At 40.4% G+C, this 19,264-nt stretch overlaps 1 protein-coding gene across 2 annotated transcripts in view; it reads right to left on the bottom strand.

The window, feature by feature from the left end:
- Positions 1-6,602: 6,602 nt before the first annotated feature.
- The window catches only part of prpf40a (PRP40 pre-mRNA processing factor 40 homolog A), a 74,529-nt gene continuing 61,867 nt past the window's right edge, over positions 6,603-19,264 (bottom strand). For both annotated transcript variants that reach the window (XM_028806461.2, XM_028806462.2), the window contains exons 25-26: positions 8,032-8,211; positions 6,603-7,163 (exon numbers count right to left, since the gene is read on the bottom strand). In XM_028806461.2, the coding sequence (XP_028662294.1) occupies positions 7,074-7,163; positions 8,032-8,211 (270 nt within the window). In that variant the 3' untranslated portion in view covers positions 6,603-7,073. The remainder of the gene's footprint in view (positions 7,164-8,031; positions 8,212-19,264) is intronic.

Raw genomic sequence — 19,264 nt, 5'->3', positions numbered from 1 at the left:
TCAATGGATGGATGAAATAAAGACATCAAAATTGTAGCATGTCCAGCAATAGGAGAACCAGATTTTAGCCGGCAAAGAGACATCAGGTAAAGTGAAAATGCTACAGCAAGTTTGAAAATGGTAATCACAGAACGGCCCTTACCATATACAGTGGATATAAAAAGTCTGCACACCCCTGCCAAAATCATGCATTTTGTGTAGTAAAAAAAGAAATCAAGATAAATCCTGTCAGAACTTATTCCACCTTTATTGCAAAATTGCAATCTGTACAAAGAAGGTGAAAACAAATCAGAAACTGTTCAGGGAAAAAAGATTTAAAAAAAACATACAAAAACTGCATTAGTGTGCACACCCTTTAATAATCAGAGATGTGGCCGTGTTGAGAATCAACCAATCACAAGTCTCATCTTAAGTAGTAGTATACACCTGATATCAATTAAAGTGGTTCTGCTTGAGCTCTGATAAAAATGTGTTTGTGCCTGTAGGATTATTCTGACATCCTCCAAAAACCATGGAGCCAAACAGCTTTTAAAACATGAACGGGATCTCATCACTGAAAAGGTATCAAGCAGGACAAGGGTACAAAAAAAGTATCCAAAGCATTAAACATCCCATGGAGCACAATGAAGGTAGTTATCAACAAGTGGAGAAAATATGGCTCAACAGTGACTCTGCCAAGATCAGGACATCCCTCCAAGAATAATGAGAAGACAAGGAGACAACTGGTCAGGGAGGTGACCAAGAGGCCTACGGCAACAGGATTTTATGTCAAGTACTGGTTGTTCCCTACATGTGACAACAATCGGTGTATTCTTCATATGTTTGGGTTATGGGGTAGAAAAACATCCAAGCCTGGCTAAAGTTTGCAAAAAAGATATACCCAGTCTCCCACAACTGTGAGGAAAAAGTATTATGGTCTGATGACACCATGGTGGAACTATTTGGTTATAATTCCAAAAGGTATGTTTGGCACAAAAATAACAAATCACATAAACAAAAGAACACCATACCCACGGTGAAGCATGGCGGAGGCAGCATCACGCTTTGGACTGCTTTTCTTCAGTTGGAATTTGGACTTTAGTCAAGGTAGCTGGACTCCTGAGTAGCTCCAAGTATCAGCTTATTTTGGCACAAAACCTTCAAGCATCTGCTAGGAAGCTGAAGATGAAGAGGAACTTCACCTTTCTGCATTACAACTAACCAAAGCATACATCAAAATCAACACAGCAATGGCTTCATCAAAGGAGGATCAGTGTTCTGGAATATCCCAGCCAGAGCTCAGACCTGTGGGGTGACCTGGAGAGAGTTGTGCACAGGAGATTTTCCTCGAAATCTGACAGATCTGGAAATTTTTTGCAAGGAGGAGAGGGCAAAAATCGCTAAATCCAGATGTTCCGAACTGACTTCTATTCAAAAAGACTGAGTGCAGTAATAAAATCAAAGGTTAGGTTAGGTTAAGTATTAGTTTAGGGCAGGGGTAGGCAACGTCAGTCCTGGAGAGCCGCAGTGGTTGCAGGTTTTTGTTCCAACCCAGTTTCTTAATGAGCAATCAATTATTGCTGATGAAACACTTATTGCTTAAGTGATAGTTTGATGCTTCATTTTAGTGGTCTCGCTTGTTAAGTCGCTTGTTGGAGAACTTCTGGCTGCTTTGTCTTTTACATCTTATTACTAAATAAGGAGCCATTAACACACTGAATGCAGCTGTTTAAGATTGAAATAAGCAATTAAGGGCGGGGAGACTTAACAAGCGAGACCACTAAAATGAAGCATCAAACTATCACTTAAGCAATATGTGCTTCATCAGCAATAATTGATTGCTCATTAAGAAACTGGGTTGGAACAAAAACCTGCAACCACTGCGGCTCTCCAGGACTGACGTTGCCTTCCCCTGGTTTAGGGGATGTGCGTACTAATGCAGCCCGGTTTCTGTATGTTTTTATTTCCTTTTTTTTCACTAAACAGTTTCTGATTTGGTTTTACCTTCTTTGTACAGATTGCAATTTTGCAATAAAGGTGGATGAAGTTCTGACAGGATTTATCTTGGTTTCATTTTCTTATTACACAAAACCTGCCTGTAAACTTTTTATATCCACTGTACAATACCTCACATATGAATGTGCTTTAGGGCAGGGGTTCTCAATGTAGGTCCTGGGGACCCCCTGTGGCTGCAGGTTTTTGTTCCAACCATTTTCTGTTTTTAATTGGACTCCTGGGCTAATTAAGGAAACTGTTATTTCCCAGATTCTAAATTTGGTAAAAATAAATAAATATTAAAATGTACTAAGCAGTTATAGGGGAATGATGCTTCTTGTTTTCTTTTTAACAATATTCCGGGTGTTCTAATTGTTTAATCCATTATTTACTAATTAGTGGGTGTGATGCTAAAGTAGTTGCAGCCTTTCACGATTCAGTGTTAATCGCCTGGGTGTCTGCTCTACTCGTTTTTAACTGTCATTATTAAAATACAACGAAGGGGGAAAACTGCACAGAGAAAGGGTAAAATAGAATGAAATCAACAAATGAGAGTTAAGTATTTAAAGCAATCTCTAAATGTCTAATAAATGTAAAAAATCATGCCTCTGTGTTTTCTTATTGTAGAATAAGAGAAGAGAAAAAAAATACCAATGTTATCAGGTGTTGTCACCGATTATGAATCTGGTTGGAACAAAAACCTGCAGCCACAGTGGGCCCCTCCGAACCGGCTTTGAGAACCCCTGCTTTAGGGTACTCATTCCTAGCGGTCACACAACGTGGCTTATCAACAACGATTAGTGGCACTGCATGCAGGAAAAAAAGAAAGTGGATGTTAACCTACAGTTTAGTGTCCTCAGTATTGTAATGACGCTGAGAGGTTGTAGCAGCCAGGGATAAGCCACCCATGGCATGAGATGGCCTTCCATCTCCAGCCACAGAGGGCACCGATAAAAACTGCAAGCAAAGACAAGCTATTCTTTTAAGGGTAGCCAGTCCTCTAAAACAGACACGTAAAGGGTTGCTGACCACATTACCACCACAGTATACCAACCCGAAATATGACGCACGCAATAAGCAAAAACTTCATCGAAACCTCTAGAAAGACGATCTATAAATGCATGCCAACTGATAACTACGCTTTAAAAACACATTTTTAACATTGCATTGAATAAAGTATGTAGTTTCTGATATAAAATGACCTCTGTTAACGAAGCAAACGCATTAGTTAATGGTGATAAATCTCGTTTAACGAAGGTAGATTTAACTCATGAGGAACATGGACAAATAACAAGCAAAATGGCGTGGTTTGTGCGGGAGTTGTGTGTCCCGGTGGCTTCTTCTTTTCTGCTCCACGCGCTCTCGTCTGCCTAGTTCACTGGCCTGACATTTCACATCGCCGTACGCACCTCTTTGGCCCAGAGACAACACCATCTCCTTCACTTACCCCAGTTAAGGAAAACTGTCGGTGGAGATCCCGCACCCGTCCCAGACTTTTGGATTTAAGCAGCAAAGAACCATCGGTGAAGTGCTTGCCGTGCCGGTATGTGCTCTGTGTGGGCGCGCTCTGCACCGGCGCTTCTTTGATAGCCGCCGGCTGCTCTCCCCACGGATTCGAGAAGCATCTACAGGTACTTGCAGAACTGCAGTTGCCTTGTTGTCCGGGCAGTTTGAGGATGGAAGCCGCCGCCCTGGTTACTTAATTTTTGGATTTTAAATCATCAGACTGGCATACCCCAACCACAAATACTAACCTTAAAGTTATTGGAGGTGGAGCAGTAGTTACCTATAGGTCCCTAATGTTAAAGACCCCTTTGGGTGCCTAATCTTAAAAACGATATGATTTGCATCACAATAACAGAAAAGCACAGAATAGCTAGACCGTTATTTAGCTATATGTTGAACCAAACATTTTACACTAGGTTTATAGTGTATGCAATGGAGAATGCGGATCATGTTTATACTATAAAGCCTAAATGCACCACTCCTAAACTTTTAACATCCACCCTAATATCAGATTGACATTATGTCGTAAAACTGCCCCAGCAACTCGGGTTCTCAACAATGAGGATCCTGCAGACCTGATCACCGTTACGGAATCATGCCACATGGCTGTAGTGCCGTAACTGACACTCCCTCACGATGCAGGTAATGTGCCTCATTCGGGACTCCATGAGCAACCACTCATTCGACACAAAGTCAAACCAGAGATACCCAAAGATTCTCCAAAGAGACATAGTACCAAAGTAGTCCAGTCTTCATCTCAGGTCACTGGATACTGTCAATGTCCCACCAACCATATAGCAAGACAGGAAGCACCAGGCCTCTAAAGACTTGGACCTTCATCCTTTTGCATAGATATCAGGAGCACCATACACCCCTTTCCAGCGACCCCAGTCCTCTACTGACTTCATAGAAAGAGTCACCAGAGACATGAATGTCGCTGCAGAAGTAAGTAAATGTCTCAACAAGGTTGACACTCTCTCCGCAGACAGACACACTGCCAATGGCTGTGCCCAAGAGGTCATTAATGGCCCAGATATTGGTTTTTATCCAGGACACTCACAAGCCCAGACACTCAGACTCCTCATTCAGTCTCTTGAGAGCCCAGATCACAGCCATAGACGAATGGTCAGGCTTCTTCAAAGACACACAAAATGGACAAATACTTAACTAAAAACCAAGTTACACACAAAAGGATATGTGTGTGAACAACACACTGGCGTTACAAGTGAATGGGCTACAAATGAAGGATACACTGGATTTCAATCAGCTAAGAACAGGAAGATGGGGACTAAAGTGACAATGTGGTCACCAAAACTAGAGGAGTTAAGGTTGAAAAAATGTCACCTGATCAGCATTTGGTGTAAACAGCACAAATTCATCCTGGTTTGTGCAAAAGGCACTGATGGTAATATAATGATGTGAGGAACGTTATCTCGGCATACATTAGGCATCTTCATACCACACAAGTGTTATTTAAACACCTGTTCCTGCCATGTCATGCTCAATATTCGTCTTAAAAATTCCTTCCATTAACTTCCCTGTAATGCATGTTAAGCTTACTGCTTACTGTTACTTGGATCTACCTGATCACCCTTTAATTTAATGGAATAACATGTTATTTGTTTCCAGTCTTTATGAATTTCTCCCCTGCGTAGTGACTTTCTAAAAATATGCATCAAGGGTTTATATATGTATTTCCTTAAACACTCAAAAGATAAATGTTATCTGGTCCCGATGGTTTGTTAAATTTCAGCCTACCTAATCTATTTAGTACTTCTCCCCCTACAATTTGCAAATCACTCAGAACCTCCTTACTAGTCCCCGTTACCGCTGGAATGTTATCCATATCCTCATATGTGAAAACTTGTGAAAAAGGCAAGTTTAAAACATCTGCTGTTTCAGCGTCTGTATTTTTTTTTTTTAACTTCCCTTTATTGTTTCTGATACTCTTCACCTCCTAACCAACTGTTCTTTTACTACTAAAATATTAGAAGATTCTCTTTGTCTAATCTTTCAAAAGCCTTATGTGTAATATTTCTCTTTAACTGCCTTTTAGCTTCCCTAATATCCTTCTTAATGGTTGCTCTTGTACACCCTAACAGTTAGTGCTGGAGTAATTAGTCTTATACACCTCATACAGTGTTTTTTTCTTTGCAGTTACTTTTTTATTCTCCCTATCTACCCAATGTGATATTTTCTTTCATTTGCTACTGATTCAAATTTTCGGCATAAACTTGTCCTGCATACTATGTAAAATGTTTTTAAACCTATTCTACTGCTCCTTTAAATGTTTCTACACCCAAAGATTGATCCCAGTTTATCCCAATTAGATTTTGCCACATCTGTTTAAAATCTGCCCTACTAAATTTAAACTTAACAGTTTTAGTCTTTGCATCTGCATGCTGCCAAAATGCTCTGAATTGTATTATGGTCACTTGAGCCTAGAGATTCAATCATCTTGACATTCTGAATTCTATCCTCATTACTTCAAAATACTAAATCTAGGCAGGATCTCCCCAGTGGCGGTGCTTTAAAAATCACCGATTATGTCTAAAATCTCCTGCTCCTCTACTCCAAAGTTTGCAAGGTTGGCCCAGTTAATATTCAAGTAGTTAAAGTCACCCACAACTATGATATGCCCCTCTACACTTGCCTTTTTAATATTACTGAAAATATGTGCAATGAAACTGTAGCCACCGAGTGTGTGATTTATACATAATCTTACTTGAGCATAGCCTCTGTAGGAAATGTTTCAACTGATACTAAAATAAACTTGATAAAGATGATAACGAATGAATGAAAATAGGCTTGGCATGTAAAGAAAATGTCAAACAGATTTTCACGTCGCAGACTTCGACCTTTTATGTTTCATATGCCTAAAGCGATTCTGATTTTGTCTTTTGATTCAACTGTAAAACTTGCACTGCAGTGGCTTTTTCCCAGTTTACACAGTTAAGATTGTTTATTTGCTGACATTTGCCCTGCCAACATTAAACAGATTAAAAACAAATGATCTATCAACAGCGCTATTATCCCTTCATTAACTTCCAAGAATAGAAATAAATTTAAATGGTGAACTTTGTCAAGCACTTTGTGTTTAACACAGTTGGATTCAAAAACAATTTAAATTTGCAGAGTATGTCTACTTTAATGGCATATTAGATATATACAAGTACTTTCTTTAGAGTTCATTAAAAAAATAATGCATCATGCTTAAATTCTGCCAAGTTTATTAAAATAAAAAAACAAGAAGACATTCAGCCTTCAAACATTTTTTAAAAATTAAATGAGACTTCAACAGTTTTCATTATGAATTATACCCCCAGTCCCCTTTATGTAAAGAAATGTTACAGCTCTTACACAATACTTTTATGGAAACTCAGCATTGTATTTTTTATCAAAATAAATTCAAGTAATCATTTTCACAATGCTGATACAGATTACAAGAGGCAAGAATTTGAGTGAATTTGTTTTTAATCTACAATGACTAAAGCATGTCAGGTGAAACTATTTTAAAAATACAAAGAATAAAAATACAAGGAATGCAAAATTGCTTAAGTTATCCTGAAAATAAACAAATGAGAACAAAAACATTAGGGAGCATCGAGTTGCTCCAACAGAGTTCTTCTTCTTTTTTCTAGTTCGCCTTCACTCAACTCACTGCCTGATGTGTCCCAACCACCCTAGAAAAGAGAAAAACAGTAAAAGAAAATGGCAGTTGCATTTAGTCAGTTACTTTAACTACCCAAGAATATACACAAGAGATATCCAAGAACAGACCGGGAAACTGTAGAGCAAGTCAAATATTACCAGACACTACCACCTCCCTTACCCATGAATGTGGGAAAATGTTTCGATTCAAGCCATCTCAGAGCTACAACAGAAATACAATTAAGTGGACTTGACAAAATCTACATCAAGTGCTAGGGAGAGTGTGTCATCATCACCAGTGCAGGCACGAGACAATACACTTAGCCCACGATGCAATTTATACTGTGATTCAGGCTTTACGCTACTCTATGCCCACAATATGAAATGTTCATAAAAGAAATGTACTTATTAGACCTTCATAAATCAGAACACTGCAAAATGAATTAAAATCTGTGCATAAACACACAACTCAACAAAAGTTTTTGAAAAGCTTTTTCTTTTTTTTTTTTAAAAAAAAGTGTATTATGTGTGTTTATATATATATATATTATATTTAAAATACAAAGTTGAATATACAGTATATAGTGAAAGCTGTTTTCATCTCCTCTTACTTTAACTAGCCTTAAGAGCTAGTATAACAATATGACCTTTACAAGGGACTAATGTACTTATAAGGAGATAGGCGAGTGTATATACTGTATGTAAGGTGCTGGATTAAATGTAAAAAATCTAATAACACAGCTATAATAACACATCTACTTAAAAACAAATTAAATTTATCACCATTTGCTGAGCTGTTATTTCCTCTATACGGTATTACAGATACTGTTCTCTCCACAAACTAAATTAGCCTGCAATACTTCTCCATATTTCTTCTAATGATGTAAAAAAAAAGCTTACTTCTTCTTTTGCAGATTTTCTTTTTGGAGATTTCTGTTTTGATTCTGCTTGAGGTCTGCTCCTAGATTTTTCATTTTCTTTTTCCTTCTCCCGTTCCTTGTCTTTGTCACGATCCCTATCACGGTCTCGGTCTCGATCTCGTCCTTTTCTGTCCCTTTCACCTTCTGATTCTGGAGATGCCTTTCAATATATAAATATTGTATTGTTTAATACAAACCTTGAAAGTATTGCAGCTTTCCTAAGTAATCTAAGTAGACCAACTGATGTGCAACACTGCAAAACAGTGTATTTCAAGAAGCATACAGAAGTTTTCTGTTAAAAACTGGAACATCAGTTTATTTTATAAGCATACCAATGTCAGAAAATAATTTGATGGAAAAAAAGGATCTAACCACTGTAACAAATGTTAACATTGTGTGTGCTGGCATGAGATGCTTTTGCAAGTGTTTCACAGCTCATGATAAATTGCTGCTGTATTTCTCAAAAACTGGTGATCAGCCCATCTCTGAAATGGTTTAATTTGCTTGACACCAAAAGGAACAATGTAACTAAAAGAACTAAAAAGACACTATCAGGGGTTAAAGTAAGAAAAATGCCTGAACCTGAAACTTTGAAGTGGTGGTTATTGCAAAAGATACAATTAACAAAACAACATGAAAATGAATTTGTTCAAAATTTCTACATTATATAATATAAACAACAAACACAAACAATACGCATATTTCAAGTGCTTCCTTTACCTATGACATTTATTTAGTGCAATAACTAAAATGGAAAAGAGAACAGCAATATTTCTTAAATGAATCAGTACACAACATCTTTACAGTCCTTTTTGCTCACCACACCTTTGAAAACAAACAAACAAGTGTGCAGCAAAATAAACGAAGAAACAATGGCAACAAAGATTGCTGGCAGATTAAGAGTAACAGTAACATTTATACTCTTAAGTGAAGTGCACAGTAAATCCTGAAAGCCCATTTCAGTCCCCTGACAGCTTTTTAATCAAGTAAATAAGTGGTTAGGTTATTGTGAATAACTGCTTCACAATAAAAGGGCAATACCCGGTATGCGCATGGTATTGCATAGACATTGGCATACCTGTGGTTAGTGCTGGGCGGTATACCAGTTCATACTGAAAACCGTTTTTTATTTTTTTTATGATATGGATTTTTCTTATACCACAACACCGGTTTAAATTGCCTAAACGAGGTTCGGAACGTGGCGCAGCGGGAAACTGTTCAAGTGGAGACCTTTTTCACTGCTACACCGCTAAACACAGATTTGTTGCACTAGGGCTCTTTTTCACTGCTACACCACCAAATAGTGGGCTGTAGCATAGGTATGCCGCGCGGTAGACATGGACAGAGAGCCGAAAAAAAGCAGTCACGTCTGTCGCCTGGAGATGCTTTAGTTTTAAAAGGTCAGATGTGTAAATACTGCTTCTATACTACTGGATAATACTGCAAGCCAAGTTGTACTTGTTTTATTTGTTTTCAATAGTGTAATGTACCTGGGTACTGTGTAATAGTGTGACGACATTTTGACTTTATTCTCGACATTTCCACTTTAATCTTGACGCTTATGACGAGAATAAAGTCGACATGTTGACTTTATTCTCGTAATTTGTCATTAAAGTAGAACATCGTAAACTAAACTTCATCATAAAATGAATATTTAATTTACTAGATTTTCTCAAACCCCGTCATAAGTTATATAGCACATTAAATGCTTTGTGTTAAGTGATTCGTTCAGAGATGGGCACAACTCTGAATGGATGGCATAATTAAACATGTATAATGAAGATATTTTTAAAGTTCTGAACACTCCGTGGGCTAAGTTTATAACTAGTTTTAATTTCACAAAGACGTTTATCGTGTGGTGATTGGTTATGTGGTGAAAGAAAAAGGAAGGATAGGAACTGGGGTTTTGGTAGCCTACGTCAGATAGAGACAGCATGCATGCAATAAAGATAGCCCGCTCAGAAGAACATGCATTGAATTCTGTGTTCGTGTCTCTGACCAGCAGATCACAAACCCAACATTTACACAATATTTAAGTTAAACCTGTGCGATAGCTATTCATACATCCAGTTTCTTGGAGCCTCGTCACACCTGCCATAAAGTTCTCTACACGGAACATACACCTGGGGACCCCTTACTGCGAGGGAGCAGCACTACCGCCTCACTACCGTGCATGTGTAATACCTGCTTTAATGCATTTCATCATGAAAATGATATCAAGTATTTATCTTAGCATTCTAAATTTTCAGAAAGCAGGAATATCATGAAGTGAATGGATTCTGTACGGTGATCGCTGTCTTCTCTTAGTGCGGAGGAAGTCAGTTTAAGAAGCGTAGTGATTAACCACTGGGTCGGGGAACATAACACAAAGCATTTAATGTGCTGCATTAATTTATGACGGGGTAAATTAAGTAATTGATTAAACATTGATTTTAGGAAGAAGTTTAGTTTACGACATTCTACTTTAATTATGAAGTAAACTATGAGAATAAAGTGGAAATGTCGACTTTGTTCTCGACATATAGTTTGTTTTTTTCTTCCCAGTATAGCTTAGCTTGAAGCAAGGTCCATATTAATGCAGTTTGCCTAAATGATGGTTCAGTTGGTAAAGATGTCATCACCAAGTTGCACTTGTTGTACAGTGATCCCTCGCTATATCGCGCTTCGCCTTTCGCGACTTCACTCTATCGCGGATTTTATATGTAAGCATATTTAAATATATATCGCGGATTTTTTGCTGGTTCGCGGATTTCTGAGGACAATGGGTCTTTTAATTTCTGGTACATGCTTCCTCAGTTGGTTTGCCCAGTTGATTTCATACAAGGGACGCTATTGGCAGATGGCTGAGAAGCTACCCAACTTACTTTTCTCTGTGTCTCTTGCGCTGACTTTCTCTGATCCTGACGTAGGGGGTGTGAGCAGGGGGGCTGTTCGCACACCTAGACGATACGGACGCTCGTCTAAAAATGCTGAAAGATTATCTTCACGTTGCCACCTTCTGTGTGCAGCTGCTTAGTGAAGCGACGTGCTGCACAGTGCTTCGCATACTTAAAAGCTCAAAGGGCACATATTGATTTTTCACTCTTTGTTTTTATCTGTCTCTCTCTCTCTCTCTCCCTGCTCCTGACGGAGGGGGTGTGAGCTGCCGCCTTCAACAGCTTTGTGCCGTGGTGCTTCGCATACTTAAGCCAAACAGCACTATTGATTTGTTTGCTTTGCTCTCTGTTTCTGACAGCCTGTGCTCCTGACACGCACTCCTTTGAAGAGGAAGATATGTTTGCATTCTTTTAATTGTGAGACAGAACTGTCATCTCTGTCTTGTCATGGAGCACAGTTTAAACTTTTGAAAAAGAGACAAATGTTTGTTTGCAGTGTTTGAATAACGTTCCTGTCTCTCTACAACCTCCTGTGTTTCTGTGCAAATCTGTGACCCAAGCATGACAATATAAAAATAACCATATAAACATATGGTTTCTACTTCGCGGATTTTCTTATTTCGCGGGTGGCTCTGGAACGCAACCCCCGCGATGGAGGAGGGATTACTGTATTTTATTTTAATTTGGTGAATACTGTGTAATGCACCTGGGCTTGAAGTCTTGAAGTAATAGTGCAACTATCAGTAATAATACTATTATTTATTTTATTGTTATTATTTATTAGTTTAAATATTATGCAGTTTAATGATGATAAAGTTGTTTAAAAAGTCACATTAACGTGTCAGTGGACAGAGATTGTTAACATTAACAGAAAGTGTAGTTGGTTTACAAAAAATATTTACTATTTATTCCTTTTCTAAGACATATTCGGTGCAATACAATTTTTGACAAGCACTTCTGGATATTTTACTAAGTCTAAATGCCTCTTTGTATGGTTGAAAATATGTTGTCAAAATTATAGTTTGTTTTTGCAAAATTTGTTCAATAAAAAGGTTCTATATTTTGACTGCATCTGTCATGCAATGTGATACCTTCTCCATTAGTGCCACCCCCTTGAAAACTATCACTTTATGGGGCAATGCAAACCTGTATTAATACTTGTGTGCACATTAAAATGTTTTTTTTTGTACAATGTACAATACTCTTGACAGTGGAATAGGTTATTCTTAGCCAGTAATTGCAGTGGAAAATGTGGTTAACATCCACTCATGCATGGGGGAAAAAATACCGTTGAATACCGTGAAACCTGGATAATTTAGAAAAATACCGTGATATAGAATTTTGGTCATACCGCCCACCCCTACCTGTGGTGTTTGTCACTCTTGGCAATGTTAATTTAAAATTAAGTGCACAAATAGCTTCCCTGTGCACTTCATGCCATAGCATTAATGTCATACTGTCCTGCCTGCATACCATTAGCAATTGTGACATTATTATTACTGGTTAAAATGTATCTAAAATAAAATCTTTAGCTATTGCATATGTAATAAAATAATGTAATGGACAGTGAATTTTGGAATGATTGTAAAACTGCTATACACTGGAAATCTGGCATGTCAATTGAGAACTTTGAGGCAAAGCATTACAGGACTTGTGGAAGTGTGCATGTAGCTCCTTTGCCAAAAGCCATGCTGTAAAAAGGGAGGTGCTGGTCTGAGTTTAGGAGATACAAGACTGAACTTTCACATTAAAGAAAGTGGAGCAATCATCTGACAACCAAGACACTGAGGAGCCATCCTGTGTATGGAGAGGAAAGACAGACAAACATGTTGTGCAGCTGAACTTGCTGCTTAGTAAACAACAAGGGGGATCTGCCCCCTGCTCGCTTTGCCCGCCTACCCCCGGCGTTTTGAACCCGTGCCCGCTGGGCAGCCACGTGTGAGGATGATGCACGTTTAATACAGAGCGTTCGCCCGTGTCACTCTGGGGCCCCCCACTGTTAATACGGAGCTCCGTCCGTACTATTATGCGGTGCATTGTGGACTACTGCGGACCCCGTAGTGTTTCCCGTTTCAGTTTGTATGTCGGTCAGTCGAGCTTTTGTTTTTGAAGCTTTTGAATTCCGGTCTTCATTATCTGTAACCTGCTGTCCATGTGTTTGGCCCCCTCGTTTAACCCGTTTATGATGTTTTACTTTGCTTTCTACTCTGTCTTTCATTTCTGATCTCGCTTTATTCTGCTTTTCTTTCAATGACACCTGGTCCGTGGTGAATATATTTTCCCTTTTTCGAGTAATAATTTTTATTTGTTTGCAATACTGTGATGTTTATCGTACTGTTAATAATGCATCACTGTAATGTGATTCACCTATGCTGTATAGTTTGGACGTGTGAGGATGACGTATGTTTAATACGGAGCATTCGCCCATGTCACTCTGGGTCTCCCCACTGTTACTACGAAGCTCTTTCCGAACTATTATGCGGTGCATTGTGGAGCACTGCGGACTCTGTAGTGTTTCCCGTTTCACTTCGTATCTCGTTTAGTCGAGCTCTTTCTTTTTGGAGCAGTGCCTGCTGTGCGGCATTTCAGACGCACGTTGTAGGCGCCTACGTTCATTGATTATATCCAGGCAGGCGCGTGTTTGTATCTTGGTCACTCGAGCTGTGTCGTGTTAAATCCGTGCCTGCTTTGCCTACACAGTTTGAGACGCGCGTTGTAGGCGTCCACGTTCATTAGATCTGTCCACGCGGGCTCGGTGTCGAAGCTGTGTTAGTTGTTGAGCTGTTTGGTTTTGGAGCCGAGACAGTTTTGCTTCTGCGGTTTCAGACGCGTGTCCGTACCATCTCAGGTTTGATGTATGAACCTTTGTGGACTCCGTAGTGTGTCCCGTTTCACTCTGGGGCGGGGCGTTGACTCCTCTTGTTTTACTAGGTCTCCTCCTGCGCCTTCACCACGTATTAGTGCCACTCACAATATGGCGGCGATGCATGCGCCTTCTGTATTATGTCGGTTTTTACCATGCTGTGTAGGCGCCTTTGGCTTTTATACTTTACCGCGCCTTCCGAGGCACGATGTAGGCGCCTGCACCTTCCGGGTCCCTCTCCGCTGTGTGGTGTGGACGTTTAACTGTCGTCGTTTCTGCCTTTATATTCTGTATCTCTGTGTGCATGTGTTTCGTGCCTAGGTTTTTTTGAAGCTGTTGATATTCCAGTTTTCATCATCTGTAACCCGCTCTCTATGTGTTCGTCCCCGTTCTTTAATCCCTTTATAAAGTTTTACTTTGTTTCCTACTCTGTGTTTTATTTCTGACCTCGCTTTATCCACTTGCGGCATGTCAGACGGTTCGTAGTCTCTCTCGTTTTACTCTGGCGAGGGGGGCTTTGTTCTGTAACCTGCTCTCCATGTGTTTGTCCCTGTTCTTTAACCTCTTTATGACGTTTTACTTTGTTTCCTACTCTGACGGTTTGTAGTCTCTCCCGTTTTGCTCTGGTGCGGGGGGGCTTTGTGTGGCGCCTGCGCACGTGCTTAGTCTCTCCCGTTTGACTCGGGGGGGGGGGGGGGGGGGGGGGGGGGGGGGGGTTGTGGTACTTGCGCACTATGTCTTTTGCGTCCACGGGCAGGTCCCTGTGTCCATATCCGGTTTACCATTCTCGTTTAGTAATATGGATATTCTTGTTAGCTTAACAGCCAAATGAGATGGTTATACCTAAAAACTATTTCAGCCTGTTGGCCTTGGATCTTCTTGGTAAACATCTTATGAACATTTTGTTTTATTACACTTGTGGATTATACTTAAGACTTATATTTAATACTTAATTTAGCTTTTAAGGCCTTATACATATGCTAGATGTGAATTATGTATAAATTCTGCATTATGAATGTATGTACATTTAGTACAAAAATGTTTAAGGGATTTTATTTATTTAGGTAAACAGTTCAAATTGATGGTTACTTAACAATACACCTACAATATTTAATTCTGTTAAAAATAAAAACAAAAACACTTACAGTCAACAGTTTATAGCAACTGTAAAAATACTAAGGATAATGCTTTAATGTGGTACATGGAACTTAGAGCAAAAAAATTAAACCAGTATCAAAATCAGACAATTCTAATGAAACTGAATTAGTACTTGGTATCACCCTAAAAAAACCCTGATCACAGCATTACCAGTAGTCAGTTAACCTAAAAAGAATGTCTTTCGAAGGTGAGAGGAAAACAAAAAAAGCAGCCATGGATAGAACTGACTGTTTACAAGAAATGCCCAGACTGGAATTTGAGAAATGTAACATTATGATGCTTGCTTTAATTAAGGATTTTTGGACTGAACTGATGAAATACCTTCTCTCACCTTTAACACTTTTCACTTTCAACACTTTACACTTGAATTCTATAAAACCTGTAAGCCATTTGGGATGACTGACTGAGCAATTAGAAGACAAATACAGTAGAGGCCAAAGGTTTTGGCAGTGACACAAATGTTGAGTTTTACAAAATTTGCTGCTTCAGCATTTTCAGATTATTTTTTTTACATTTCTATGGTATACTGAACAACAATTATTTCATAATTTTTAAAGGCTTTTATTGGCAAATACATCAAATTTATGTAAAGAGTCAATATTTACAGTGTTGACCCCTTCTTCATAACTTCTGCAATTTGCTCTGGCATGCTGGATATCAGCTTCTGGGCCAAATCCTGACTGATGGTGATCCATTCTTGCCTTTTTAGTGCTTGGAGTTCATCACAATTTGTGGGCTTCTGCTTCTCCACCCACTTTTTCAAATTTGACCAGAGGTTCTCAATGGGATTAAGATATGGGGAGTTTCCTGGCCACGGGTCCAAAATTTCAATGTTATGAACTCCAAGCCACATCTTCATCACTTTTGCCTTGTGACATGGTACTCCATCATGCTAGAAAATACACAGATCATCAACAAATTGCACCTGGATTGTTGGAGGAAGTTGTTCTTGGAGGATGTTTTGATACCATTATTTACGGCAGTGTTCTTGGGCAGAATTGTGAGTAGGCCCACTCCCTTGGATGAGAAAAAATCCCACACATGGATTGTCTCAGGATGCTTTACTGTTGCCACAACTCAGGACTCATGGTGGCATTCACTTTTTCCTTCTCTGGAAAATCGATTTTCCAGATGTCCCAAACATTGGGACGGAGGAATCATCCGAAAAAATTAATTTGCACCAGTCTTCTGTTGTCCAATCCTTGAACTTCCTGCAGAATTTCAGTCTGTCTTTGATGTTTTTCTTGGAAAGAAGTTGCTTTTTTGCTGCCATTCTTGACACAAGACCATTGTCCAAAAGTGTTCACCTCACTGTGCGTGCAGATACATTCACACCCGCCTGCTGCCAATACTGACAAAGCTCTGCAATGGTGGCACAATTCTGTAGCGAGGAGACAGTCCTGGCACTTGCTGGACACACTTGTGCCAGGGCCAAAATAAGTGAAAATGTTTTTTTGTGATAAAGTTAACTTTTTATGCTAATAAAGCTCTTTGTAAGTAATTAATATGCTTCTGATTACTCTGCACAATAATATAAAAAACAACGAGAATTGCCACCACAAAAATTGAAGGAGCAAATTTTCTAAACATAACATTTGTCTCACTGCCAAAACTTTTGGCCACTACTGTAGACTTTCCAAACTAGTTTTTGCATTAAACATCAAATGTTTGTACAAGAAATATACAACACTAGCCAACCCGCGGCATAGCATACGCCGCATAATTATGTATTGATGGGTGAACACTTCCAGAACGACACAGTTGTCCAAATGGGGTGGGTTTGAGGATATGACTGTGAGTGAATGAAAAGATAGACCTCTGGAGACAGCAACATACAATTGTCCGTGACTGAAAGCAGGATCGTCTGTGACGATGGAGGCCACGCTGGTGAAAGTTACTTTGTCGGTAGGGATAAGTGTCAGTACTTGTTCATTAAGGTGTAGCGAGTCTTCATTGTTGACGCTTAACTGCCTTGTGGCGCAGTGGTAGTGCTGCTGCTTTGCAGTAATGAGACTGTGGAAGATTATGGGTTCGCTTCCCGGTTCCTCCCTGTGTGGATAGCGCTTTGAATATTGAGAACACCGCTATATCAATGTAATGAAGTATTATTATTCTTATGCGTCCAGCCCCCCCCCCACCTCCTCTCTCTCGCCTGTGTGTGTGTGTGTGTGTCACTCTCTCGCTCGCTGCACGTGTTCCTGCAGGCATACGCCGCATAATTATTTATTGATGGCTGAACACTTTCAGAAAAACACAGTTGTCTAAAAGGGGTGGGTTTGAGGATACAACAGTAAGTGAATGAAAAGATGGAACTCTGGAGAGAGCAACATACAATTATTGTCCGTGACTGAAAACTGGTTTTGGCAGATACATGCATATCGTTTTGAAAGTTTGGCCCTGTGCCTTATTAATTGTCATCGCAAAGGCCAATCTACAGGAAATTGTCTTCGTGTAAAAGTAAAAGGCAAATTATCCGCGACAAACAAACTGTTTTACACGCTGCATACCAACCCGCGGCGTAGCATACGCCGCATAATCACGCCGCTTTTTTAATGTTTTTTAAGCAGAGGGGCAAAATTGAACATTTGCAAAATCCGTAATTTAATAAACCACCAAGAAAAGTAATATTGCAACAATGCACGCTACGAACCAACATACAATCATCGTGCAGTACGCACTGCCTGCTCATGTGCCCGCCCCAACTCCTCACCTGAGTCGATGTCGTCTGTGCACCTCTGAGCCATGTTGTCACCCAACCATGGTAGTAGCTTTGGGGGGGCGGGGGGGTTTTGGGTGCGGGGTGCATACACAGGGCAGGGACGTAATCAGAGCGAGCGTATGACCCGCACTTACTGGGTATTCCTCGTTCATGGGGAACAATTGCAAGCCCCAGTCCCCATTACGAATGAGGTTCAACGGCTTACCCACGCCTGTCGGCGCCGGGTAGACACAAGTTGATCCATTCAGTGTAGCGCGCGTGCAGTACCGGACACCCACAGGCATCACATACCTGTTAATGCTCAATCTCACGTGGCTGAAAATCACTTGGCCCTCTAAGAGGTTGGACGCCGACCACTTGGCGATCGCATAAATATTTAGCAGTAGGGAGTCTCATTTGTTTTCGGAATTAACCAGACTAATCGCTCCACCAACTAAGTACGGCCATGCAACACCACGCACAGAATCGAGGAAGAGCTATCAATCTGTCAATCCTCTCCGTGTCCGGGCAGGGTGGGTTTCCCGTGTTGAGTCAAATTAAGCAAAATTTGTGTGTGGTGAGTTGTTGCATCCAGGCACATGAGCAGGCACTGTGAATGCCTTGAGAGCGTGGGTGGACACGTGCCAGGGAATAATGAGTATCTATATATCTTCTTAGATATAGACAGCGTCTGATAGTTGTGATGGTTTTACACTCCAGTACATTGCAGTGAACGCTGGTAACAGTCAGGCGGGCAAGCGTTCTTGTCCCATGCTCTTAGAGTTGGTAGGTGTGTCTCTCTATCGGTTCGAGTTGTTGGGCGGTGCTCTGTCGTTTGTATCCCATGGTCGGACAACTTGGTGGATTATATATGGAAATGCAGCCGAAACCGAAAAGAATAATGAAAAGTCAACGTGGCTCAGTGGTGCATGTGTACTGTAGCAGAGACGAAAGCGAGTTGGTGAGTTGTTGCGTCCGGGCACATGAGCAGGCACTGTGAATGCCTTGAGAGCGTGGGTAGACGCGTTTTCGAGTTGGTGGGCTGGGCTTCGTGAGTTGACTGACATGGCTATTTTTTGCGTATCCCATGGTTGTCTTCCGGCAGTGTGAATGCCTCGAGAGACAGGGCGTCCTTGTTTGGTGAGTTGTTGCAGTTTGTGAGTTAAACGCTGTGATGGTTTCACACGCTGGTAACAGTCAGGCGGGTGGGCGTTCTCATCCCATGGTCTTAGAGTTAGTGGGCGTGGCTCTGTGAGTTGTCGCGTATCCCATTGTCTTAGCGTTGGCGGGCTAAGAGTGGTTTATTTATCGTGCGTATCCCATGTTTTACACACTACATACAGCGATTCACAACCGCGATAAACATGCCTCTTCCTAGATGGTCCTGCCGCATCCACCCTCGTTCTCGAAGCATACACACCACCTGGTCATGCACCCGCTCGCAAGAGCAACTCACAGAGACCCGCCCACCAACTCTAAGACCATGGCGTGTAAAACAGTTTGCGATGGTGGACGCGGTCGTGCGTCGTAACCGAAAAGAATAATGAAAAGTCAACGTGGCTCAGAGGTGCATGTGGACTGTAGCAGAGACAAACGCGAATGACGCCGTGTTTTGTGA

The sequence above is a fragment of the Erpetoichthys calabaricus genome, chromosome 8, assembly GCF_900747795.2.
Source record: "Erpetoichthys calabaricus chromosome 8, fErpCal1.3, whole genome shotgun sequence".
NCBI classification, from domain to species: Eukaryota; Metazoa; Chordata; class Cladistia; order Polypteriformes; family Polypteridae; genus Erpetoichthys; species Erpetoichthys calabaricus.
Note: the sequence above shows the minus strand (reverse complement) of the source record. Positions and strands in the feature narration are given on the sequence as shown.